At 46.1% G+C, this 26490-nt stretch overlaps 1 protein-coding gene across 7 annotated transcripts in view; it reads right to left on the bottom strand.

Moving 5' to 3' along the window:
- GTF2IRD1 (GTF2I repeat domain containing 1) overlaps positions 1 to 26490 on the bottom strand; it is a 217168-nt gene that overhangs the window by 69943 nt on the left and 120735 nt on the right. For all 7 annotated transcript variants that reach the window (XM_069089500.1, XM_069089506.1, XM_069089501.1 and 4 more), the window contains 8 exons: positions 25629 to 25654; positions 23459 to 23573; positions 16415 to 16452; positions 14660 to 14740; positions 13821 to 13910; positions 6866 to 6913; positions 2484 to 2549; positions 1216 to 1399 (listed from right to left, as the gene is read on the bottom strand). In XM_069089500.1, coding sequence (XP_068945601.1) covers positions 1216 to 1399; positions 2484 to 2549; positions 6866 to 6913; positions 13821 to 13910; positions 14660 to 14740; positions 16415 to 16452; positions 23459 to 23573; positions 25629 to 25654 — 648 coding nt within the window. The remainder of the gene's footprint in view (positions 1 to 1215; positions 1400 to 2483; positions 2550 to 6865; positions 6914 to 13820; positions 13911 to 14659; positions 14741 to 16414; positions 16453 to 23458; positions 23574 to 25628; positions 25655 to 26490) is intronic.

The following is a 26490-nucleotide window of genomic DNA, read 5'->3' as shown; positions in this document are numbered from 1 at the left end:
GGGGGGGGGGTACACTCATCAGACCTGGACAAGGAGGTTGTGAACAGTATTCCAGAAAAAAAAAAGGCACTTTCCCCTGCCCAGGCTGGCATTCCCATGCTTGTACTTGGATAGGGAACTCAGCTTCTTTCCCCTGGTGGGTCCCATAGACTGTGGATTTCAGGGGGAGGACTCCAAGGCATCCTCTGGGGCAGGAGATTGTAGTAGTAACATGCAACTTTATGCACTGTTCCCTGGCCATAGCCTGGACTGTAACCCTGACCAGAGGCTTGGCCCTAAATATACTCAGACTGAGCTCAGGGTCTGACTATAGATGGAACCCTGATCCTGAGCAGAGACTGAGCCCTGAGTCTGGTCAGAGATGGAGTCCTGAGCCCAGCCAAACTGAGACCTAAGCGTCATCATAGATGGAGCCCTAATCCTGAGTAGACAATGACCCTTAACCCTGACCACATACTGACCCCAGCCCTGGCTCCAGATTGATTTTACCGTTGGTCACTGATTGTCTCCTAATTCTGGCCCCAGACTAACAAACTGCCCCCAACAAGCCTGGCTCATGTAAACCAATAACAGCAGAATGTACCAACTTCAATACCTGTTGCTCCCTCTCTCCTACTAGAAAAGCCAACCAGAGTATCTACCTTCTGGACGGTCAGGTGGGATCATCATCATCTTCCCAAGCCCAAGGCAGACTCTTATGTTACGGCTGCATTAAATACCTCACAAAGTGCGTCCACCCCCATTCCTGATAGCCCCGTGAGTCAGGATGGGCAGAGATGATTCCTTCCATTTTACAGATGATGAAGGTTAGGTGACTGGTTCAAGGTCACATGAGTTTGTGGAGGAGCCGGGCTGACCTAAAGTTCCTCCAGGCCCCAGATTTTCCCCATTATGTTGCTTTTGCCCATGGCTTCATCCTCCTTCAGTCCAGATACCAGCCACCATTTTGATTCAAACATAAGCCCAGGTAGTTTTTTTTTAAACAATATCACAGTGGCTGCCCCTCCCCCAAGAGCCTATAGTTCTAATTCAGTCATAGGGGCTTAGCACTGGGGCTATTCTTTATTCCTCCCCCCCCCCCCTTTTTGGTGAATGATGTATCAGAGGCAGGATATGAACTCACATCTTCCACCTTCCCCTTTGTTCCTAACAACAAGACCACTGGAGGCCCCAACATCAGCGCTTTTGGTTCCAGGGGGTTCAATCTTTCCTTACCTCTTAATGACGAAGTGGATGCTGCTGCTGGCCTCCAGGATTTTCCGGAGCTTGGCAATCCCAAAGCAGTTAGGCCTCCGCAGTGAGATGCCCTCGGGTAGCCCCACGACAAAGAGTTCCTCTGGGTACATCAGGAATTTGGAGTAGGGGACTTTGACAGGCTCCGAAATGCCAATGGCTTTCGCTGAAGGGAAAAAGATTCTCATGAGTACAGCATGGCCTCCAGGGATTCCCACAGTCTGGGAGGTGGGGGAGCCCAGGGCGAGCAGAAACACTTAATGGGGTACAGCTTCTCTCCTCTGAGGCAGCCTCTAAATGACAGAAAGCAGGGGGAGCCCGGCCTCATTCTGTGGCTGAAAGGCTGACAGGAGAATTTTTTCTCCCCCTTCTCCACTCCCTGACTCTGACCTCCTTGGATTCTTTTAAACTAAAATCCCCCCTTCTACAGGAAGGCTTCCCCAACTCTCCTGCTAATTATCTCCTATCTAGCCTCCACATTGCTCGCTTGTATGTATTTGTTTGCATGTTGTCTTCCTTATTAGATCGCAAGCTCCTTGAAGGAAAGGACTGTCTTTTGCCTTTTTGTATCCCCAGAGCTTGGCACAGTGCCTGGCATATAGGTGCTTAATAAATGTTGATTGATTTAGAGAAAAGGAGACATTCAGGCCAGACAACATCTGTACAGTAAAGCAGGAGTTACTGGTTATCTCTTTTCTCACGTCTGTGTTTATGTACTCGTGTTGGGTACATTTTACAAAAGTCAGACTGTGCTTTAATCAGCCTGAGGTCTTTGACAGAGAGAATGGGAGCCAACGCCTTCCCTTCTCAAGCTGTCTTTCATCTCTTCTTCATGGATCTTGGATGTGCCAAGAAATTTATACATTGTCTTTCTTGTTGATTATTGTTGCCTTTCTTTTATCCACAACGTCCAGGCATACAGTAAGCATTTAATAAATGCTTCTTGATTCACCCAGCCCTTCAGGGCTGAACAACGACGACTCTGTGTTACAAGGTTGGTAACTGCTGACTTCCCCCATTGGACAGTGACCTCCTCAAGGGCAGGAACTATCCTTAGCCACATGTAGTAGGCATTTAATAAATGCTTATTAATTGGCTGCTGTAACTTTGCTAAGCCCTTTCCTCTTCTCTTGAGGGAGCCCACAGAGATCACGGCACCCTGAGGGTCAGCAGGTACCCTAAGACGGCCACTCCAGAAATGGAATGGTCGGTGATCAGAGAACATTCCCAGTCCCTGAGCCACTTCTTACCATATCGTGTGTTGAAAAGTGTCTCCACTTGCTTCCGCAGATGCCGTATGACATCGCCAATGCCATCTGAAAGATATCCCCAGGCAGAATAAACAAGCTGCTTAGCTTCCCCCTCCCAGGGAGGAAAGAGCTCCACATTCTCACAAAAACCCTGGGAAGGAGGTGCTGTTATTCTCCCAGTTTTACAATGGAGGAAACTGACTCACACAGAGGTTAAAGGATTTGCTTAGAGTCCGTGCCTGTGGCAGGATTTGAACTCAGGGAGGGCTCCACTCTGCCCCCTGGCTCCATTACTGTACCAATGGCTGGGGGCCAAAGAAGTTTTCATTGTCCAGTTGAACACCATCCTAGTCCCTGTCCTTCTGCTGGAGGACATTATTCTATGAAGTACTGACTCTTTTCAGGGAAGCATTTCAGCCTCACAGGCTTAGTGTACCATGAATCTGGAGCTGGAAGGGACCTCAGGGCCATCTAGCACAGACCCCCTCATTTTAGAGAAGAGGGACCAGGAACCCAGAGAGAAAGGCAGTAAATAACCCAAGGTCAAACAGGTAGCATGTGGCAGAGCAAGGACTTGTCCAGGGCCACACAATGTCAATGTGAGCCAGACTGTCCACTCCTCTTTGCCTAAAATTCCAGGCAATCTTAGGGAGTCAACCGGGGAGGCCCAGAGACACCAGCCATTAGAAAACAGGAGGTGCAGGGGTGCTGGGCAGGGCTGGCTTGTATGGTCTGAGAGCCGAAAGGGACCTTTGGGGCCCTGGAGTCCAGCCTTTCATTTTATAGGTCAGGAAACTGAGGCTTCAAAACAGGATGTGACTTGCCCGGCCAGAGCCACACACCTAATAAGTGGCAGAGGTAAGACATTAACCAAGGTCTTTATGACACCAAATTTACCTAAGAAAGACGAGGCAGGCCTAAACCCAGTGAAAACCAGGATGGTTACAAGGAAATCGTTTTGAAGATTGCCTGGGATTTTTACCTTTGTCTCTGGTTATTTTTACACGATCTATTTTCCAGTTGTTAAAAGCAGTAAAAACCGTTTAGAAAAGCTCAAAAAGGGTGTGTAGGCGTGTGTGGGTGCACGGTACATGCCTGCTTGGGGACAGAAAGGGGAAGGAATGAAGCTGGGAGACTATGCCCTGTTTTCCCTGAAGAAGCCAGCCTCTATTAGCAATAACACAAGACCTAAGTCTATTATGGGAGTGATCACAATGTGAAAGTCAGGTGGTATAGTGGACAGAGCACTAGCATTAGACTCAGGAAGACTCGAGATCAAGTCTCATCCCAGGCAGTTATGAGCTGAGCAGCCCTGGGTAAATCCTTTAACCTCTCTGTGACTCAGTTTCCCCAAATGTAAAATTGTAATGATAATAGCACCTCCCTCACAGGATTTTTGTGGGCAATGAATGAGATGCTATATACAGATTCTATATACTATAGAATATATAGAACTTTCATGGGAAAGTTAGCTCTCAGCAAAGTGAGAAATCTTGGTATTTCTCATGAATACACATAACAGGCTTCCTATCATGGTTCCAAGAAAGGAGTGAAGGCAGGGAGTGATACTGGACTCTGTGCTACATCCTGCCATTGATATCAATTCTCTACCCACCAATGATGCCTACTTGGGTAGCCCTATGACCCACTGACCCAATATGCACCACCAGGAGCTCTGAGTTCTTCAGCCTTGCCTAGCCATGAGGATGATAGGCAAGGGAGATGAGAAAAGGGAGAAGAGAGTCATACTGAACCTATTCTGATTAAAAGGACACAGCTGCGTTGCCCTACATATTTTGTGTCATTTCTTTCTTGGATCATTTGCTCTGGGGTTAGATGGGGTGGGTTTGGTGGGAGATGCTGCTTGAGGTTCTAATTTTCAATCTGGATTCTGTTTAAACATAGTTTAAACAAAACGACTCTTTATTGTCTCCTGGCTTCACAGAATCATAGATTTAGAGTTGGAAGTGACCTTGGAGCCCTTCAAAGTCCAACCTCCCTCCTTTTACAGGCTGGGAAACTGAGGCACAAAAATGTGAAACAATTTGTGTAGGATTACATAGCTAGTAAGTGTCTAGGGCAGGATTTGAACTAAGGTCTTTCTGATGCCAAATCTTGTGCTCTACCCACTGAACCACCCAGCTTCTTTTAACTAAGTCTCAAATCCATTCAATCGCCACCAGATGGGTTGTGGTACTTTGGTATGGCCTTAATGCCAAATAGTCACTGTACTCTGGCTTGAGATTTCTATCTCCACCCTGCCTCCACCTCTCCTATGTGTCCAGTCTCCATGGACAAACTTGTATGGTTTCTTTTGGGTTCAAATCCCCAAACTGAGACATTGGTAGGTCCCAATCTTTATCTCCCTGTCCTGGATTTTTTTTCTCCCTTCAAACAAATGTGAACACTTCCAAATACAAAAAACAGAAAGGGACCATGTGAGATGGAGAATCTCCACTTCTGCTCTCTTTGTTGTATGGTAAAAATGTCTCATTTTTGCTTTTTTCTTTCCCTTTTCATTTCTATCACCATCTCCCTGCCTATCTTCTCCCCATGACTCTCCCTGACCCTGTTGTACAATCTGAGGGGATTCTTATGGAAAATGGAAAAGGGATAGAGTCAGGGATGCACGCTTGTACCAGCTTGTGAGAACTGACTATTAAATGTTCAGTGTGAGAATTTATACTCCAGAAATCAGCAAAAACTACAAATCAGGGCTTGATTTATTATTCTGTTGAATGTCTAGATTTAAGAAAGTGACAGAGAAAATGTTAATGGTGCAAATTAACCTTAGAAGTGTACAATGCATACATTTTTTGGGGGGAACAGAGAACTGGTTGCTAAACATTTACTTACACGCCCTGGGATGTAATCCTAGGGAGTCAACTCAGGGAGTGTTATGGTTTGCATGGTTCAGTGTCAAGAGACAGGATTGGGAGCCAGAGGACCTGGGTTCAATCCTGCTACTTACTATCTGTACAACCCTGGGCAGGTCACAAACTCCTTGAACTGGTTTCCTCATCTATAAAATGAGAAAGTTGGACTAATTGACTCCTAAGGTCTCCTCAAGGTCTAAAACATACAATCTTACAAAGATTAATGCTTGAACTGTATTTTATGATCTGATTTATTTTTTGTCTTTTTGGAGGGGGGAAGGCAGGATAATTGGGGTTAAGTGACTTGCCCAAGGTCACACTGCTAGTGAGTGTTAAGTGTCTGAGTTAGGATTTGAACTTAAGTCCTCCTTACTCTAGGGCCGGTGCTCTATTCATTGCACCACCTAGCTGCCCTTATGATACGATTTTTTTTTTTTTTATAGCTCGGTGGTACAGTAGATAGAGAGCTAGACCTGGAATTAGGGAGACCCAAGTTCAAATCTGGCTATAGATGTTTACTAGTTGTGTGACCCTGGGCAACTCTTAATTTTTGTCTGCCTCAATTTCCTCATCTGTAAAATGGTAATAATAATAATAGCACCTACCTCCTGGGTTTGTTGTGTGGATATAAGTCATGTGTCTATCAGGAGCTTACTGTGGCATAGGGTATGAGATGTTGGTCTAATCCTAATTTCCAGTTTTCCTAGCAGTTTGTAATCGATGTCCTTGGATGTAGTAGTTGGCAGTTGTTGTCCTTGGGTGTACTGTTCTGGGTTGGACTTTTTCTGGGTCTTGTTTAACTAATCATTCAATATATCTTTTTTTCTTTTTACAGCACTAATAGATAATTTTGCTGATAATTGTTATATAGCACAGCTGGAGATCTGGTCCTGCAAGGCCTCTTTCACTCCTACTCTCCCCCCTCCCTTATTTTCCTTGAGATTCTTGACCCTTTGTTCCTCCAGAAGAACTGGACGTTCCAATTATTTTAACTCCAAGCTCCGGGAAGCTAACTCGGCCATGTCTGTAGAGTAAGTTGCACTCTTGAATCTCACCAGATCTGTTTTTGGAGGCACAAAGAGAAGGGAACCCCTAGAGGCCTGTTCACTGTGGTCCCTGCTCTGCCTGCTTGCAACTCCAATTACCAAAGTGCACCAGGCTAACCCCTGACCTGATTCAGCTCAAGCCTTTGAAGTCCATTTTTCATTACTGTCTTTCCTCAATGCTGGTTAGAAAAGACCTGCCTGCCAGTGTCCAGCCCTCCTGATGGCCTGCATGTTCCTTTTACCTGTAGTCTCTACCCTACCCACAGGGAGAGGGTATCACTGCTTCCATTCCAGTCTAAGCTATGTACATGTGAGTATAGGAGGGAAAGGGAAACAGGAAGATAGACATAGTGGGAGAAAAGGGAACAAAGTACAGAGAAGAAGTGGTTGACAGATGGGGGCCAGGGGCAAATGAGAGCTACTGATTACTCTATCCCTTGTCTCCCCCTCAGTTTCTTACCTTCTACATGCTTCTCTTCATGCCGAGGGTCCTCACTGTGTCCTTTATCTGAAAGGGGGAGCAGAGAGAGCCTGGGAAGCATCATTCCCCTCCCTTCCCCTTCCCAACCCAAGCCCCACCCCTGCCAAATCTCATCCAATGTAAAATATCACAAAAGGATGTCTGGAGTCACAAGAGGAATGAGGAGGTAAAGTAGTTGGGGTGGAGGGTCAACTCAACTCAGCCACCAACTGCAAAGATTCTAAGCTGAATCTTAAATTGCTCTGTGCCTTGGATTCCCATCTGTAAAACGGGCACATTGCTGGGTTTTAGTATAGCTATCTGATTATCTCTAGATGACAGGTGGAATGGAGTGAACAGAAAGCCCACAATTTGGGGCATTTTCTTAGTTTTACTACTTTTGCTATTTTAATATTTCCTGTTTTATATCCTCTTTATTTCCAAATATATTTCTCCCCACCCTGCTAGATACAAAGAAAAAGAAACTCTGTGTGTGTGTGTGTGTGTGTGTGTGTGTGTGTGTGCACGTGCGTGTTCCTGGGGGTGGGAGAATCTAGAAAGGACTCATGTAAGAGGCAGTTAGCGCTTGGGGTGAGCCTTATCGGAAGCTAAATGTCCCAAGATGCAGAGGCGAGGAGGGAGTGCATTCCAGGCATGGCACAGGGTCTGGATAAAGAGATGCAAAGGGGATGGAATGCTGCGTACAAGAAGCAGCAAGTCCTCTAGCTTGGCTACAATATAGAGCAAGCAAAGGGCATTAATGTGGGACAAGGCTGGAAAAGCAGGCTGGAGTCAGACTGTGAGAGGCTTTAAATGCCAAGTAGAGGAGTCTGCATTTGATCTTGGAGGAAAAGAGAGAGATGCTGGAGTTTGCTGAACAGAAAATAGGAAGGAAGGAAACACGCATTTATTAAATACCTGCTATGTGATAGGCACTGTGCTAAACACTATAAATTTTATCTCATTTGATCTTTACAACCACCTTGTGAGATAGGGGCTACTATTTTCTTCATTTCTCTATTGAGAAAACTGAGGCAGAGAGAGGTTAAGTGACTTGCCCAGGGTCACACAGCTTATAACTATATGAGGCTCAGGTCTCCTGACTCCAGGTCCAGGTGTGCCAGCTAGCTGCATCGAGAAGGAGAGTGATATAATATTTGGGCCTTTGGCAGGTCAGAAGGGGGTGGGATTGAGAGGAGAGAAGTAGAATCAGGGAAGTGAACCAGGAAGCCTGCTGTGAGAGACTTCTGGATCACATAACCAACAAGAAGGAAGAACAGCCCTTTCCCCCAGTCTATACTCTAACTCCACCCTCCTCCAAGAAGAATTGTCTGTCAGATATGAATAGATTAATTATAGTTGAATCCATAAAACAAGGAAATGAGAAGCCCAGGAAAGTAAAAGCCTGATGTATTAACACTAGATAATATTAATTTTTAACACAGTGACTATCACCTATTCACCACCAATCTTCATGCTCCAGTGGGGATGGGTTTGTCCCTTGAACCCACACTTGATTTCCTCTCTTGTTACAAAGACTTTGCCAGCCCACTCTATCTCTGGTCTCTGTCCCTACTCCCATTTCCATTGCAGCAAATGGAAGACACTAATTCTGTGCCATGTGAAGAGGAAAGGGGCAAAGGAATCAGACTTTCTTCTGCCTGGGGTGGCCTCTAGGTTAGTGAACCTGAAAACTGTGGAGTCTGTCCAGAATACCCTCCTCTCCCTCCCCTAATCATGCAAAAAGTAGAAGCTGATTTAGTCCTGCCAAATAAGGAAAGCATTAAAAAAAAAAAACTGGGACAGAGGGTCAGCGTGAATGAGTGTATGAAGCTTGAAGGGAAGGGGAATAACATTTATCTGGGGTTAGCTTTGTAGCCTCAGAAAACACTTGGGGCAGAGAATAAGGCCAGTGAAAAGCAAATCCCCCATCATGGGAGGAGACTGAGGCAGTTATATAGTCTGATCCCCCAGATGTACCTACCATCAAAGGGGGAGGAGTCAGAAAATAAAAGACTGGGAAATATGAACAGAATAGGCTGAAATGCCAGATTTCAAGAGGAAGAAAATTCAATTAAAAACCTAGAATACAAGTAGATAAGTCAACAGAGAGGATACTAAAATTAAAAGGAAGGGTAAGTACTAAATCCTCAGAGAGATTACAAAGCTCTCTTAACAAATATTACAAGATGAATGAATTGAATCAATACCTGGTGAAATATAGAGCCCTGTGAAATCCTGAGAGAGCATGGAGCAAGAAGAAGATATTCCAGAATGGTTCAAAAGAGAAATGAAAGCCATTAGAGCAGAAGTTAGAAAGGAACAATTGTCAAAGCCTAATAGTCTTCCCTGTCTAAATAATTAGCATATTAGAAAGACAATTCTAAAGTGGGGGAGTTTCTCTAAAGAATCAAAAGGGAGAATAATAGATTTTGAATACAAAAATACCAAATTGGAGGAAAAGCAGTCAGAAGAGAAGAATAAGGCGATATGTTTAAAGAACACATGATTTCTGTTCAAGCAAAAGCAACTGACCTAGAAAACAGGACACACAAAGACAATTTAAGGATCACAGTTCTCCCAGAAGAGAATAAAAAATAAAAAAACCTGAAGGCTACAATGAAGGAAATAATAGAGAAAATTGCCCAGAACTGCTGACTACAGAAAACAAAGGACCAATCATAAGAATACGCAGATCACCTTCAGATAAAAACAAATTACGCCCCCGTCACCGCCCCTAATCCCCATGCTTCAAACTCCAAGACACGTTGGAGCAAAATTTACCAATTCCAAAGACAAGTGATAAATTCTTCAACTAGACAGAAAAGACCTTTAATTATGAAATGAAAGAAAATTTAAACCTCATATGACTGTTCTGTAACCATTAAAAACATAAGAGAATGGAATAGTGTTTTAAAAAGCAAAGGGCTTTAAGTTGCAGCCCCAAAAGACCTATGAACCTGAACAACTATGTGCTGCAGTAGATGGAGTGCTAGACCTGGAGGCAGGAAGACTCCTCTTCCTGAATTCAAACATAGCCTTAGACATGTACTAAATGTGGGACCCTGGATAAGTCACTTCACCCTGTTCGCCTCAGTTTCCTAATCTGTAAAATGAGTTAGAGAAGGAAATGTGTCACTCCAGTATCTTTGCCAAGAAAACCCAAATGGGAGCACAAAGCGTTAGACATGACTGAACAATAACAAATTTGGCATTTAAAGCTTTTTATGTATGACCTGGCCCCTTGCCACCTCTCCAGCCTTCTTAATTTTAATCTCCTCCATGACGTCTTCAATTCCAGTCACCCTGGTCTTTTGCAGTCCAAGCCTTTGTACTGGTTGCATCCTCCTGTCTCCTCCATCTTGCTCTGCCCCCACAATTCTGCCCTTTCTGCTCTCTTGGCTTTCTTCAAGACTGAGCCAAACCTCATCGATTGTGTAAATATCTTGTATGTCCCTGGGTCCTTGTATATTATCTCCTCCATGAGAGTCTAAGCTTCTGGAGAGCACACTGTCTTTACCTTTCCTGGTTCTCCCAAAGCTTAGCCCAGGGCCTGGTACATAGTAGGAGCTTACTAAATGCTTGCAGACTAGCTGACCATGTGAAGAGAAGGGGCTGGATGTCAGAGATACTGCAGAGGCAGAATTAATTTGATTAGCTAACTGATTACATAGAGGAAGATGTTGGAGAGGGAAGAGTTAAACATGGCTCCCACTTTAGGACCCTGGGAGACTGGGAGGAGGGTGATGCCCTTATCAGAAATAGAGGGAAAAATAATAAATGAGACACAGGTGGGGAACTGTGGACTTGGTCCTACAACTCCAGACCCTTCCTTGAGGCTGAAAATAGTTTCAGAATAAAATGAGTAGGATCATAGGGTCACAGGATGACAGATCTGGGGCTTAAAGGGACCTCAGAGACCATCGACTCCTAGCCACCTCATTTGACAGATGAGGAAACTGAGGCCTCAAGCTTGCCTGTGGTCACGTGGCTGGAAATATCAGATTTGAACTCAAGTCTTCCCGATGCTAAGACCCCTGCACTCTATCTAATATATGACATTGCCTTTTCAAATAACAAGAATGGAAAGAGAATAATAACTGACATTTATAAAGCCCTCGAAGGTTTACAAACATAATGCCATTTGACCTTAACAATAATCCTGTGGGATATTATTATCTTAGGTGGCTCAGTGGTTACAGCACTGGACCTGGAGTCAGGAAGACCTGAGTTCAAATCTGGCTTCAGATGTATGACCCTGGGCAAGTCCCTGTCTGCCTCAGTTTCCTCAACTGTAAAATGAGGACAATAACAGCACTGACCTCTCAGAGTTTCTGTGAGGATCAATGAGATAATATTTGTAAAGCGTTTAGTAAAAGTACCTGGCACATAGTAGGCTCTATATTTCGTCAGTCGTTTTAGTCATTTCAGTCATATCCAACCCTTCATGACCCCATTTGGGGTTTTCTTGACAAAGACACCAAAGTGGTTTTCCATTTCCTTCTCCATCTCATTTTACAGATGAGGAAACAGAGGCAAGCAGGATGAAGTGACTTGCCCAGGGTCATGTAGCTAATACCTAAGGCTGGATTTGAACTCACATCTTCCTAACTCCAGGCCAGGTGCTCTTTCCATTGCGCCACCTAGCTGCCCAGGTACTATATAAGTGCTACATTCATTTTACAGACAAGTGGACTGAGGTTCAGAGAGTGGGGTTATTTGTCCAACATAACACAGCTATAGGGTGTGGCATGGGGTGGGGGGAGCAGGAGGGAGATCTGGGGCAGAGGGTCATTTTAGGTGGCCATTGAAGGCCTTTCCAAATCTAGGTCTTTGACCCTGTGATCTTGGATTTATGAATAAAGTGGCCTGATTGCAGGGTGAGAAATGCTAGGTGGGTGTAAGATCACAGAACACTAATTATTTTAATGAAGCGCCGTTGGGAGTAAAGAGGGGGCCCCTCTGAGGAGAGGCTGTCCTAATTTTATTGCACTAATTTCTGTCATCAGGCATTTCCATGGGAACAGATGGATGCGGCAAACAAGGAATTAATGAGCCTTCAACAAGATTTAGGCAGATTTTGGCTGGCCAGGGCGGAGGGGAGAGTGAAGGCGGGATTCACGATCTGGGCGGAGGCCAGAGCTGGGATCTACCAAGACCTGGACTGCTCAGAGCACAAATGAGCTCCAGGCCGGCTCCCGCAACAAGGGACACTTTTAAGTGACCCCACAGACGGGCACTGCCCGAGCGTTACCTGCTCTTTGGACAATGTTTAATGTCCAATGTTAGAGCCGCCAGAAAGGTCCTCATGTGCACTGGGACATGCTTATAAACCGAATGGAAAGAATCCCATGGAAAGCTTTGGGATTTTCATTCATTTTGCAATCTCAGCCCATTTCATATGGGTAATGAAAATGACCAGGTTTAGCCTAGAGAAGAGTTGAAAAATGGACCTCCTTCCCTTTATAACAGAGGTGGGGTGCCATGGGTATGGAATACTGCATATACTGTCAGACATATACAATGGGTTAGTCAGTTTTGCTAGCTAGTTTTTTTTCCCTTTTAAAATCTTTATTATAAATGATGGCTTATTGAGTAGAAGAGGGGAAGGGATATATTCAAAAATCACAAATGGAATCAATGAAAATAAGATAATTTTTAAAAAAGAGGCCACAGAAAAACCCAGAGGCAAGGTGAATAGCCATCTATTAAGGAACGGTTGGACAAACTGAGGCACATGCATATAGAGGAATATTGTTGTGCTCTAAGAAATGATAAAATGGAGAATTCAGAGGATTTAGAGAGACTTGTTTAACCTCATATGGGATAAAGAAGGCAGGACCAAGGGTCCAACGTATATGCAAGGAGAGAAAATGATAAAAATACTCAAAAGCAGCCAGGTAGGCTCTGATGCATCCCAACAAAACATTCTGCAGAGGTGCTGAAAGATACCTCCCTCCTCCTACTATGGAGGTGGGGGACTACGGGTGTGGAATGTTGTCTATACCATCAGATCAGGACCACATGGCTGTGCTGGTCGGCTCTGTGGAAGGTGATAGGTGATAGACTTTTTTATCTGTTATAAGGGAGTGTAGTAAGGCAGCAAGATGTATGGGACTGACAGCTGGCTTTGAGCCTGGTCCTAATTCTCTGTTTCTCTCTGTCACACACACATATACACACCCACCCACACACACACACACACACAAGCTGTGTGACCCTGGGTAAGTCTCTTGACCCTAGGCAACTCTCTAAGTCTCTAAGTTGCAGAGAAGGTGCCAATCAGCATTCGTAGAGGGAGTTCCCTCACCTGGGAGCTCCCAATACCAATGAAATCATGACTTCAGCCCCTCCCTGACAAGGGAGGGCTCAGTGGCAGTGAGGGGGAAGGCAGCCAGTGGGTATGAAGGGGACATGAATGAAAATGATATAAAAATAAAAGACGACACTAAAACTTTATTTTTCAAACTCTGTAAGACATGACTGAGGCAGTGCCCAGGAGACAATTATGCCCAATGACCACAATGAGAAAAAGGGCAGGACCAGACTCCATCACAGCAGAAAGAAAATGTGCAAAATCACAAAGAGCAAGCCCAGAGTCAAAGAAGAGATGGGAGAAAATACCTCCGACTAACCAACCTTCTGCAGATCTGGGGGTGGGGTGGGGGGCCATGGGTATGGAAAAGGGCATACAGTCAGATTTGTTCTGATGTACTCATTGGTTTTGCTGATTTTTTACCCTCTTCTTTTAAAAAATATCCTTTGTTTTAATGGATGGCTCTGGGTTGGAGGGAGGAAGAGGAGGGATACAGGGGGAAATCTGGATGATGTAAAAACAACAGATATTAATAAAATCACTTTAAAAAAAAAGTGGATTCCTTCCATCTACCCAAAGAAGGCCGGAGAGTTTGCAGCCCTATACTTGGGGGGACCTGCAGGCACCCCCTTTTCTTACCTTCTATCGTCTCGAGAATGTAGCTGGACTCCTCCGAGGGAAGGTGCCCGGTCACAGGGTCATGCATTTCATCAGAGGTGGGTGAAGGGTCTGTAAATGCCATCCCCCCCACCAAATGACAAGGTGGTCTCTGCTCTCCCTCCTCCCCCCCTGCCCAGGAGGTCTGGGATGGAGCGGCTTCCTGGGAGTATTAAGGATAGTCACTCTACAGGACATCAGGGGACAGGGAAGTCTGCTAGCCCCAACAAGACACTCCCCCCCGCTTTTCTCCATCCTGTCTCCCCCCACCTCCCACAACCCCAGGCCTTGAGGGCAAGCTTGCAGACTAGAGAATTAGAGAGATTACTTTGCCCAGAGACAAGGCACAAGCTAGGAGGGGTCTGTAGGCTCACACCACCTCTGGAACTCGCCTATGCTGGAATGACTTTTGGGGGCCTATGCAGGAAATGATTCCTGACTGCCCTGCTTCCCCTTTCCTGGTCCCTTCCTGGATGACACCCTGTATGGTGCCTAGGCCCTTCCTGCTGCCCTGCTTGGGAGGGATGTATCTGATGACCTTGTTTCCACTGAGGCTCAAGGGGCAGCAAGGGAGTGGACCCTTTCCAAGGGCCCTGGGGATCATGGAGCCCCCCTAAAGGAGCCCAGCCAGGTTTGCCATGAGATGCTGCAGAGTACGTCCTCCCCTCCAGTTAGACTGCACATAGGCAGGGCTGCGCCTCAGCTAAGCCCTGCGCCTTCCCTGAGGCTCTGCAACACCCGAGATGGACAGGAGAGCCAGTGGGTGACTGCTGAGGCCTGGCCCCCAGTGGGGCCTGCTCGGCTGACCTCCTCCCCCTTACCTGGGACAGTGACCTGAATGATGTCTAGATCATCTGGCTCAATTTTGATATGCCTCAGTCCGCTCAGCTCCCCTGAGGTCCCTGTAGAAAAGAGGGTGTGCTCAGAGTAGGGATGATGCTGCAGAACGGCAGGGCCCACCACTGAAGTCTAGAGGTCGAGGGAAGGCTGGCCCCGATGGAGAATCAGGGGGACCAGTGTTTTCAGGGCAGATTCAGTGCTGCCTCCCAGCCCCTGCAGGCTGCACTAGATTATTTCTGAGCTTCTGCCCAGCTCTCAGTCCATGGTCCTATGGCTGACTACTGGAAGGTTACCTCAGAGGTCATCTAGTCCAATGTCATTTTGCAGATGGGGAAACTGAGGCCCACAGAGAAATGGCTCACCCAAGGTCATACACATAAGGTCAGAGGAGGGGTTTGAGCCCGGGTCATCTGATGCTACATTCGGCCCTTTCCCTACTGCTCTTTCCCGTCTCACACAGCTCAGGGCCAGAGCTCTCTCTACTAAGGGACACAGGGGAGGCTTAAGCGTTGACTGACAGCCCTTAGAGTTACAGGTCAGGACGGTGAGAGCTTCCATTCGTGGAAGGGAGGGAGGAGGCATTGCAGACATCCCTGGAGGAGATTTGGGGGGCAGAGCCTCGCAGGCAGGATCTCAGCTCTGGTGCTGGCAGGCACCTCCAGAAGCCACACATGTAACACGATCCTCTCATGGTCCACCTGAGGAAACTGAGGCCTGGAAAGGCTAAATCACCCATCCAGTGTCCCCAAGGCAGACTCAGAGGTGGAATCTGAATGTGGTCCCTCCCACTCCAGAGCCAGATGCCTTCTCCACTCTACCATATCCCTGCTTCTCACCATCCTTCTAGCTACCCCACACAAGTCTGAAGCCCCAGTGGACAAAGCTGGCCCTGGTCCCCAAAGCCTGGAATATAAGAGCTTCGAGAAGCAGCCAGCTCACAATGGCTCCTGATACAGTCACTGCTGCTGGTGGCCCTTCCTGGGCTTCAGTTTCCTCATCTAACCACAGCTCTGTGTGTCCGTCCCCTTGGGGGGCAGCTCCGAGCTAACCTGAAAATCTCTTCCTGAATCAAGCAGCTGGTGGCTCAGTGGCTAGGGCATCAGGAAGACCTGAGTTCAAATCCTGCCTCAGATACTTACTAGCTTTGTGACCCTGGGTGTGTCACTTAGCCTTTGTTTGCCTCAGTTTCCTCATCTGTAAAATCAGGCAGAGAAACTGGATGCAATGGGCCCCTACAGTCCTTTTCCAATGGAAATTTATCTTCCTATGATCAGTCCTGAGATTTCAAGAGATGCTGCTTGGGGTGGGAGTGGGGAAGGGGTGTGTGTGTGTGGGGGGGGCTGGTTCTGGAGCTTCTGAGACACTTAGGACACCCCTGCCCTGCTCGGGATTCTTCCCCAGACTCTGCCATGGTTGGGGCCTAGGAACGTGTCCCAAAAGTAGACAGAGTGGCAAAGTAGCAGATTCCATACTGAGAGGGCAAAAGCTCCAGGCGCGGAGGCTCCAGGCACGGAGGCCCCAGGCGCGGAGGCTCTGGCTGAGCAGGGTCTGGGTGGGGAGGCTCCAGGCAGGAGCCACTGAAGAGAAGTGTCTGTCTTGGGAGGGAGATTCCTGTTGGCCCACGATGACGCTAGGGTTCTGGGAGCTCCCTGAGGTTGGAGGCCCAGGTTACGCCTCCTCCTCCCTTCCATCTCCACCCCACCCAGACTCCCTAGGGGGACGTCCCAGCTCCGTACCTGGCTCGCAGTCTTCGGCTATGCTGCATTTGTCCAACCTGAGGGCAGAAATGGAGAGCACATCAATGGTGACAGGTCATGATCACAGTCACTATCAGCACAGCAGAGTACAGACTCTAGGCCCACAAAACACTGGTTTCAACTTCCTTCTCTACCTTTAACTCATGGTCTAGCCCTCTAGCTCATTCCCTACTCCAGGTCTTTGCTCAGGCTGTGTCCCCCACTACACCTCCCATTCCGCCCCCCTCCTTCTCTTTGCCTGCTGAATCTTGCTGGGGCTAGAGCCAGAAGCTTGTAAGGTTCAGAGAAAGAAAGAATTTTAGGGATCACTGAATCTAATCCCTTCACTTTACAAACTGGCTAGGACAGATAGAGCATTTTAAGTCTTGCCAAGCATTTTGAACATATTTGATCCTTGCGCCAATCCTGTGAGATAATGATAATATTAGCATTCATATAACACTTTTAAGGCTTGCAAAGGAGTTTAAAATATTATTTCATTTGTATTTCATTATTACCCCTATTTCACAGATAAGAAAGCTGAGGGTGAGAGAACACCAGTGACTTGTCGAGGGTCACACAGCTTGGAAGTGATGGAGGCAGATTTCAAACTGTTCTACCTGATTCCAAGCCCAGCACTCTAACCACTGTACCACACTGGGCAGTGGAAGCCCAGAACCAAGAAGAGTGTCCAAGGTCACACAAGGAGTCCAGTTCCTGCAGAAGCCTTCCATAAAAACTCCATCCTACAACGACAAAGTGCTTTCGAGACTTTGCTATCAAGCAGCGGACCTCAAGTCAGGAGGGCTGGAGTTCAAATCACCTTCATAAACTTATTAGCTGTATGACCCTGGGCAAGTCACTTAACCTGTCTGCCTCAGTTTCTTCATCAGTAAAAATGGGGATAATAATGGCACCTACCTCCCAGGGTTGTTGTAAGGATCAAAATAGATATTTGCACTGCCCTTTGCAAATAGAAATACTAGGTATTGTAATTTTTTGTCTTTTTTTTGGAGGGGGGAAGGCAAGGCAATTGGGGTTTACTTGCCCAAGATCACACAGCTAGTTAATTGTCAAGTGTATGAGTCTGGATTTGAACTCAGTTCCTCCTGACTCCAGGACTGGTGCTCTATTCACTGTGCCACCTAGCTGCCTCTATTATTATTGTCAAAATGAGCTTGTGATCATATGTCCATAGAAGAGGCTTATTTACTGCAGTCTGGAGAGTGGTGTTGACTCAGCCAGACTATAAACTTTTTGAAAACTAAAACTATTTAAAAATGTTTTGTACGTAAGTCCCCACACTCAGTGCAAATCTAAATATTTATTGTTGTTGTTTGGTTATTTCAGTCATTTCCAACTTTCCGTGACCCTATTTAGTGTTTTCTTAGCAGAGATACTGGAGTGGTTTGTCATTTCCTTCTCCAAATCATTTAACAGATGGGGAAACTGAGGCAGACAGGGTGAAGTGGCTTGCCCAGGGTCACACAGCTACTAAGTGTGAGGCCAGATTTGAACTCAGGTCCTCCTGATTCCAAGACCACTTCTCTATCCCCCAAACCACCAAGCTGCCCCTATTCTGATCTTAATGCACCTTAGGATTGCAATGGTTTTTTTGGTTGTCCAGTCTTACTGCTGACTCATAATGAGCTTTCAGGGTACAAGAACCCATAGATGTTTTTATACAAATTATGACTTAGTCATGCCTCATCTATCTTGTAACAGATTTTTTTTAAACCTAAGTATGTTCATTAAATTTATCCCTACAAAATTTCATCTTATTAGATGAAACCTGCTAAAATCTTTAGGGTCCCAGCTGTCACTGACCCTCCCAGCTCTGTTTCATATGCAAAGAATCCCTTTTACATTTTTAATGAAGTTATTGATAAAAGCGTAGAAGACACTGGGGCTGGGAACAGAACCTTGTAGCTCATCACTAAAGACCTCCCTCAAGATTGATATCAACCAATTTATCAAGAGTTTTTGGTCCAGCTGCTTAAGAAGCTCTGAAGCAGACAACACTGCTTGAAAGGCCATGCTAGCTCCCAGAAGCCCCCTCTACCCTTCCCTGCCTCAGTGCTCACAAGAGCTAGGGACATGATCCACCATCCTCGAATTCTGCTCGGAACTGGGGCTGGCACCATCTGGCCATTGAATGGAGGCATCTTCTTTTCCTTTTTGAGAATCGAGACAACGTCCCTCACTCTCTGGTCTTCTCCATCTTCCTACCTTCTCCCAGCCCTCCAAGCTCCCCACTGGCCAGTCCTTTCCGCCATCTCTGGTGGAATTCTTCCAGCTGGGAAATCTGCCCTTAGTCAAAGCAGCCATGTGCTCCTCTGCTGTCTCTCACCAGTCTCGGGCTTTCATTGCCTCTTCCCTATTTGTGTTCTAATCATTCCAGGCTGAAGAACATTTTCCTTGACAGGGAAGATGGAGTTGAGAAGGGCTGTTTATTTTGTTGGCCATTGTATTTGTCCAATCCACCTCGATCACCAGACTTATTCCCTCTCTTGTTATTCCTACCTTGAAAATAGGCTTAGCCTCTAAAACAAAATATCTTTTGGGGGTACTTAGCCTATTTTATAAATTTATCTCCTTTTCCATCTTAGACTTCCTAATAACACTATTGTTTAAAAAATAAACTAAAATTTTATTCTAAATTTAGCCAATATAAAAAAAAGAAATTTCCATTTACAAAATAGAACAGAAAAAAAGGATAATGTAAGAAACTGAGAGTCCCTATCATGTACAGCCTGCTTTTTAAAAAAGTATATAATAGGGGCAGCTAGGTGGCACAATAGCCCTGGAGTCAGGAAGACCTGAGTTCAAATCTGACCTCAGACACTTACTAGATGTGTGATCCTGGGCAAGTCACTTAACCCTGATTCCCTCAAAAAAAAAAATGAGCTAGAGAAGGAAATGACAAACCAGTCCAGTATCTTTGCCAAGAAAACCCTAAATGGGTTATGGAAAATTGGATACAACTGAAATGACTGATATAGGGACATAATCACTGTCTTAGAAGACAGGTTCCAGCTAAAATCTCATCTACAGGGAGCCTTTCCCAATCCCTCTTAATGTTAGGGCTTTTTCTCTGTAGATTCTCTCCCATTTATCCTGTCTATATTTTGTTTTCTCCCTAGTAGACTGTACGCTCCTTGAGGGCAGGGACTGTCTTTTATCTTTTTTTTTTTTTTTGTAACCCCAGGGCTTAGCACCAGGCCTGGCACCAATGAATGCTTGTTGACTGACTTTCTCTGTTTAGTCCCAGAGAATGGAACAGGGGCCAAGAGCCGGAAGTCCCCGGATATGTCCCTGGGATGCTGATTTCAACCCAACAGAAAGAGGACCCTTCTCACATATTTTATCTCATACGTTATCTCAACGGACCAAAACAGGGCTACGCTTCCTCAGTGAAATTCACAGCAGCGTGAAAGAGGCCACGTTGACCGATCTCGATCTCATTATTGAGGGCCCCAAATCAGCAGCCGGGAAAGTAAAGTAGATAGATTAGATCATGTAAAGAGCTTCGAAAACTCCAACGTTCTGTGTCAATGTCACTTATAATAAATAGTATTTCTATAGGGCTTTCAGGCTGGCAAAGTGCTTTACAAATACGAGCTCATTTTATCCTCACAAGAGCCCTGAAGAAGGTGCTTTAATTATCCCCATTTTATGATAATAATAACGACATTTATACAATGTCTACCACAGGCCAGCACTTTACAATTATAACCTTATTTGATCCTCATGACAACCTGGGAAGTAAGTGCTATTATCATCTTTATTCTATAATAATAACAACAGTATTTATATAGCACCTACTATGCGCCAAGCCTTGTATTAAGTGCTTTACAAATGTTATTCCATTTTATCTTCACAAGAACCACGGGAAGTAGGTGCTATTATTATCCCCATTTTATAATAATAATAGTATTTATATAGCACCTACTATGTGTCAGGCAATATGCTAAAGAACGTTACAATTATTATCTTGTTTGATCTTCACAATAACCCAGGGAAGTTAATTATTATCCCTGTTTTATAATGATAACAAATTATATAGCACCTACTATGTGCAAGGCACTGTGCTAAGTGCTTTGGAATTGTTATCTCGTTTCAATCTCAAAACCACCCTTGGAGGTGGGTGCTATTATTATCACCTCCATTTTATAATATTAATAACAATGGCATTTATAGCGCACCTACTCTGTAGCAGTCATTGTGTTAAATTTACAATTATAATCTCATTTGAGCCTCAAAACAACTCTGGGAGGTAGATATTAACATTATCATCCCCATTTTACAGATGAAAAAGTAAGACAAACAAAGAGTAAGTGAGTTGCACAGGGTCACACAGCTACTAAATGTCTGAAGCCAGATCTGAACTTAAAAACTTCTTGATTCCAGGTACAAGGATCTACCCACTATGCTACCTGGCTGTAGTTACCATCACTAATAATCAATATCATTCCTACTGATAAATAAAACCATCAAGAACTATTTGTGCAGGAACTGCAGGTGTTTTTGATGAAAAAATAGAAAAGGAATGGGTGGGCTTTTGCAGACAGATCACATAATTATGGTCTTGCAGCTGAGTGACACAAATAGAGAAATACCAGATCCCTCTGTGGTGGTTGTTTATTGATTTTCAGAAAGCATTTGGCCGAGTGCAGAAAAATGCAGTCTTGAAGAAGTCTCTCCTCAGGCAAGGTGTCAAAAATTATACTTGATTCGGTGGCAGAAGTAACTACCAAAATAACTTTGTGCGTGAAGCAACACCAGGAAGTGTGAAACAGAAAGCATTATGTTTATCGCAGGTTTTCACCGACATCATGGAGATATCCTCAGTAAAGCCCAAACAAAAGAAAATGTTCCTAATTGATGTTCAGGCTTTCTAATACTCCTGTTAACAGAAGATACTGCCATAAGTTCATGGAGCCCTGGAACACAGAGGAAGTCTCCTCAGTAAAATTCACAACAATGTGAAAGAGACTGGTTTAACCATCCATACAAAGAAAACAGAGTGGATGAAAACCACACAGAGATAATGACATGGCTGAAGGGGAAGATATCATCAATATGTCATGTCATGTGATGGTCAGTTGAAGGAGTGGGGAATGTTTAGCCTCGAGAATAGAAGACCTGGGGTGGACATGTGTGGTTGATACCTTCATGTTTTTGAAGGGAAGGCTTAGATTTTTTTCTGCTTGGCCCCATGGGCTGAGCTAGGAATAATAGGTAAATGTTTCAGAGCATCAGATTTCTGTTTGCTATAAAGAAAAATTTCATTTCATTTTATTAACAATTAGTACTATCCAAAAGCAGACTGTGCTGCCTGTAGATACAATGAATTCTTCTTCACCAAGGTCTCCCAGAAAAGCCTGCATCAGCATTTGTCAGAGTTCCATTGGTGGAAGGATTAAGTTGGATTGTCTCTGAGGCCTCATCCAACTACAGATTCTCTGTTTATCTTGGATGCACAGAATCTAAAGTATCTGAAGGCCTGTCATGGGAAAGAGGGACGAGGCTTGCCCCCTCTGGCTTCAGAGGGCAGAACCACGAGCAATGGGTAAAGGGAGGCATCTGGCACAGTGGTAGGAGCGCTGACTCTGGAGTCCAAGAACCTGGGTTCAAATCCTACCTCCAACGCTTGCTGCCTGTGGGAACTTAAGCAGGTCTCAACCTCTCTGGGTCCCATTTTCCTTATCTGTACAGTAAGGGGGTTGAACTAGATAGTTCTGGAGGTCCCTGCCAGATCTGGAGCTACAAAACTATAATCTGATACCTCCTGTACCTCAGTTTCCCCAACTGTAAAATGAGCAGGTTGGACCAGATGGCCTGAGGTCCTTTCTAGCCCTTGAGCTGGGACTCGAAGTTGAAAAAAGAGAAGATTTAGTTTTAACTTCCATTTACATGTCGACATCCCATCAGGCGCACGGCACACCTGTTTCCCAGGCTCCCAGCCTTCTCTCCATTTCCATGGTGTCTGTCCTCACTTCATTGCAGTAACATCCTCAGGCTCATTATCACTGTCAGCATTCAAGCCCTCACAACCCCTAACTCTGAAATTGGGTCAGTCTCCGGCTGACCCATAACGTAATCTTCTCTTTCCCTGCCCCTCATTCCTTCTAAGCCCATCATTCACCCTTGGAGCTGCCCACTCACTGCTTTCCCAGGCTGACCATTACCCCTGCTCTGGCCTCCTCTTTCTCCCTTAAAAATCTAGTTTCAGCTTTACATCGTCCCTTCCCTTGGGATCCCTCACCCACCGGCCTTTCCTGTTGATTTCTTGTTCTTTCTCAAACCCGGTCTGGATCATTACCGCCACCCACCTTCTCCACTCCCACGTGCGTCAGAATTCTGCCGCGTGGCCTGGATCCACCACCAATTCGTGACTCAAACTCAGCGGGGGCCTCCCCGATCTGTGTGACAGAGCCATTGAATCCTGCCCCGGTCATCTCCTGACTACACTCCCCACTGGGCTATTTCAGCTCTCACTCACCCTCCTTTCTGCTCTGCCCCCTCACTAGCTGACCTTGTCTCACACTCAATGGGCCTCGTTCAATGGATTTCTCTCTTCTCTAATTCCATGCTTCAAATTCCTTCAAAAGCAGCAGCCTCCATTCTCTCGTTCTTTGCCTTAGTCCTCTTAAAGTCTCCCCCAAAAGAGGCCGCAACCATCTTTGGTCCCCAGCTCCTCATTTCGTAATCCTTCCGGTCTTTCCCAGAAGATGAGTCTGTGTGAGTGGTACTTGCAGGCCTCTCAAATTCCTTCCAGTTTTGACAATCAGGGTGCATGTGTGTGTGTGTGTGTGTGTGTGTGTGTGTGTGTGTGTGTGTGTGGTATATTGGGGGCCACACATAGCCAGATTTGGCCACAATACCACTTATTGATTGCTCACAGACCAAGCCTGATTCCTAGCCAGAGGCCTTCACTTCAATGGAAGTCCTTCAAGGATCAGGACTCAGATCCACAGTCCCCTCAAAGCCAGAGGGAGAGGGAAGGAGGAGAATGTGCAGGCCAAGGGCCACTGACCTTACCTGGCTTGTGATGTCCCAGCCAGATCGAGGACGACCATCCGTGGGGCTTCTGCTGAGGAGTCCTCGGATGGACTGGCCGGCTCCAGCTTGGTGGGGTCTTTGGTAAATTTGCTTCCTGGCAAGAGGTGAGGAAAGAGAAAATGAGATGTGAAGCCACAGTTAGCTGTGCTCTGTCCAGCTGTGAATCCTCCCCTGTTCCTGCATCCCCCTGTCTGGGTCAAGGCCTGAGAGATGAACTGTGGGCAAGGAGGTTAACAGGCCACCTTCAGAGGATGCCCCGAGGGCAGTGGAGGGAAGACTTTGGTGCCTTGACCATTGACTCCCAGACCTGCTCTTGTATAAGATAACTGGCCCACCTTAATGACTATAGTGCTGTGTATATGATGGGGGAGAGGAGGGTTTTGGAGTCAGAAACAAATGCCCCCATAACCCTGCTCCCTCCTTACACTTCTTGCCAACTCTCGGTATGAGTGTGACAGGGGGAGCATTCCCAGGGCCGGTCCCCTGGGAGAATTCAGTCCTTCTACTAAAGACCGATTGAGGGTGGCAGGGGAAGCCAGGCCTCTGCAATGAAGGAGAAGGATGTCTGTAGTAGACAAATGGCCAATGACCTGACTGCAGGTCTGTGCACACATCTTTTCTTCTCAAGCAGACTGCAAGCTCCTTGAGGGCAGGAATTGAGGTTGGGGCCAAGTACCAGCAAGCACACAGTAGCTGCTCAATGCTGCTGAATCTAATCCATTTGAACCTCTCCTAGAAGGAGCCTAGCCTCATTCTGCACTTCCAAGGGCCCCTGGGACCCACAGGGAAAGAGAAAAATGACAAGGATGGTAATAATGCTGTGATTTCACTGGCAGAAGGGACTCACTGGACAGGATGTGCCTTCTCTAAATGCGAGTAATTGGCACCTTCTCTGAGAGAACTATTCTGAGCACTAACTGACTGGTCCAGGATCACACAGCTAGTGAATCTTGAACTCAGGCCTTCCTGACTCCAAGGCTAGACCACTAACCATTAGGCTACACAGCCCCTGGTATTTAGTTTCAGGGTAGGAATTTAACCAGGTTGTTTTGGATTTGGTTGTTGAAGGAGGCTCTGAGAACCTGCCTACTTCCTTCACCTCCTATTTCTGTATCTTTAATTGGGTTAAATTCCTAAAAATTATCCTAAAACTAAATATGAGAGGCTGTGTAGTATGATGTCAGAGGGACCAGACTAGAGATTTCAGTGGTATAGGGAACTACCTGGATGAGGAAATTCCCTGTGCCAAGGCCGGCCCCGTGCCCAGAGCACTGGGGAGTCTTGTCTTGCCCAGCCAATGTGGGTCACAGGCAGGACCTGAACTCAGGGTTTCCTGCTTCAGTGGCCACTCTATCAATGTCATTCACACTACCTTCTCAATGATAACATTTACAAAGCACCCCAAGGTCTGCAAAGTGCTTTTCATAGATCTTACTTGATCCTGAAAGCAGCTCTGTGTGAGGGAGGTACTATTTTTTATCCCCATTTTACGGGTGAGGGAGCTGAGGCCCAGACAGGTCAAGTGATTTGTCTGGGGCCAGTCAGCATCTGAGACGGCATTTGAACCGAGGTCTTCCAGACTCCAATTATAATACTGCCTCTTCTATGCTGTTTAGCTGAAGGCAGCTCTGGCTTGTCAGCACTAAAGGCTTGGTGTCTCTCTCCAACAAGGTGCAGAAGCAGGAGGTAAAGGAAATGGGAAGGTTCCCAGAGGGAAAGGGAACAGACCCCCTTCAACAACCACACCCAAAACAAGCTCTTCCCCATTGCCTTCGATTCAGGGAATTCAACAAGCACCTACTATGTGCCAAGTGCTGTACTAAATACGCCAAGGGCCAAAAGACAGAAATAAAACCAACACCTGCCCTCAAGGAGCTGACACTGAGGTCCTTCCACGCCCCTTACCCAGAACTTGAGCTCTGGCTCCACTGTGCTCTGTATGACATGGGAGCTCAGGAATGCAGAGCTGAGAGGAGCCCCCACCCCTCCACCTTGGGTAGAAGGGACTTTCCCCCATGTCTTCCATCAGCCAATCACTTTAGAGACCACCCCCCTCCCCGCTGAGCCCCAAGAACCCAGGTGAGCCCCGGTCACAGCAATGGTGTGGGGTCACCCGCTTAGCTTTAGAACACAAAGTGCCAACACGTACCTGTAAAGATTCTCTCATCAAACATCCTGGGGAGAAAAAAGAAAGGAGAAGGTAGCCCCTGGTGAGTGCGTCTAGGAACCCTGGGGGATTCTCTCTCTCTCTATGTCTCTCTCTCCCCTCCTTCTGTCTCTCCCCCTCCATCTTTCTCTATGTCTCTGTCTCTGTCTCTCTCTCTCTTAAGGGGAAAAGACCACAAACTTGGCCAACATTCCCTCCTTGGGTCCACTTGCCATGGAGCCTCTTTCTCTCTTGGGTCAGGATGGGTGAAGCCAACAGACCTGCCCATCATTCCCTCATCTCCACGTGTGGGGGGGTGAGGGTCCCCCAGATGAGTCAAGGGAAGCCAATCCAGAATAATCTGTTGGAGGTTTTGTGATGCACTTGTAGGCTCAGCTGGGGAAATGGGTATTATTGGCATTGGGGGTGGGGCAAATTCATAGATTCATAACATTTTATAATCTGTTAAAAAAAAACCAACAACTCTGGCTCGAAAAGAAGAAAACAAGGATGGACAATAGTCGGCTTTAGATGCTACCTACTGTTCTTTGCAACACGCGTCTTAGGGAGATAATAGAACTATCTGTTAACCTCATGAGGAAGGTGAGACACAGGTCACCTGGTCCATGCTGTTCATTTCTGACTCCTCAGGATCCCATTTGGGGTTTTATTGGCAAAGACACAGGAGTGATTTGCCATTTCCTTCTCCAGCTCATTTGACAGATGAGGAAACTGGGGCAGATAGGGTTTAAGTGACTTACCCAGGGTCACACAGCTAGGAAGTGTTTGAGGCTGGATTTGAACTCAGGAAGATGAGCCTTCCTGCCTCCAGGCCCAGCGCTGTGTGCACTATGGAGCCCCCGGC

The sequence above is a fragment of the Petaurus breviceps genome, unplaced genomic scaffold, assembly GCF_028583685.1.
Source record: "Petaurus breviceps papuanus isolate PSGF00001 unplaced genomic scaffold, PetGlider_PUasm1.0 186, whole genome shotgun sequence".
Classification (NCBI taxonomy): domain Eukaryota; kingdom Metazoa; phylum Chordata; class Mammalia; order Diprotodontia; family Petauridae; genus Petaurus; species Petaurus breviceps.
Note: the sequence above shows the minus strand (reverse complement) of the source record. Positions and strands in the feature narration are given on the sequence as shown.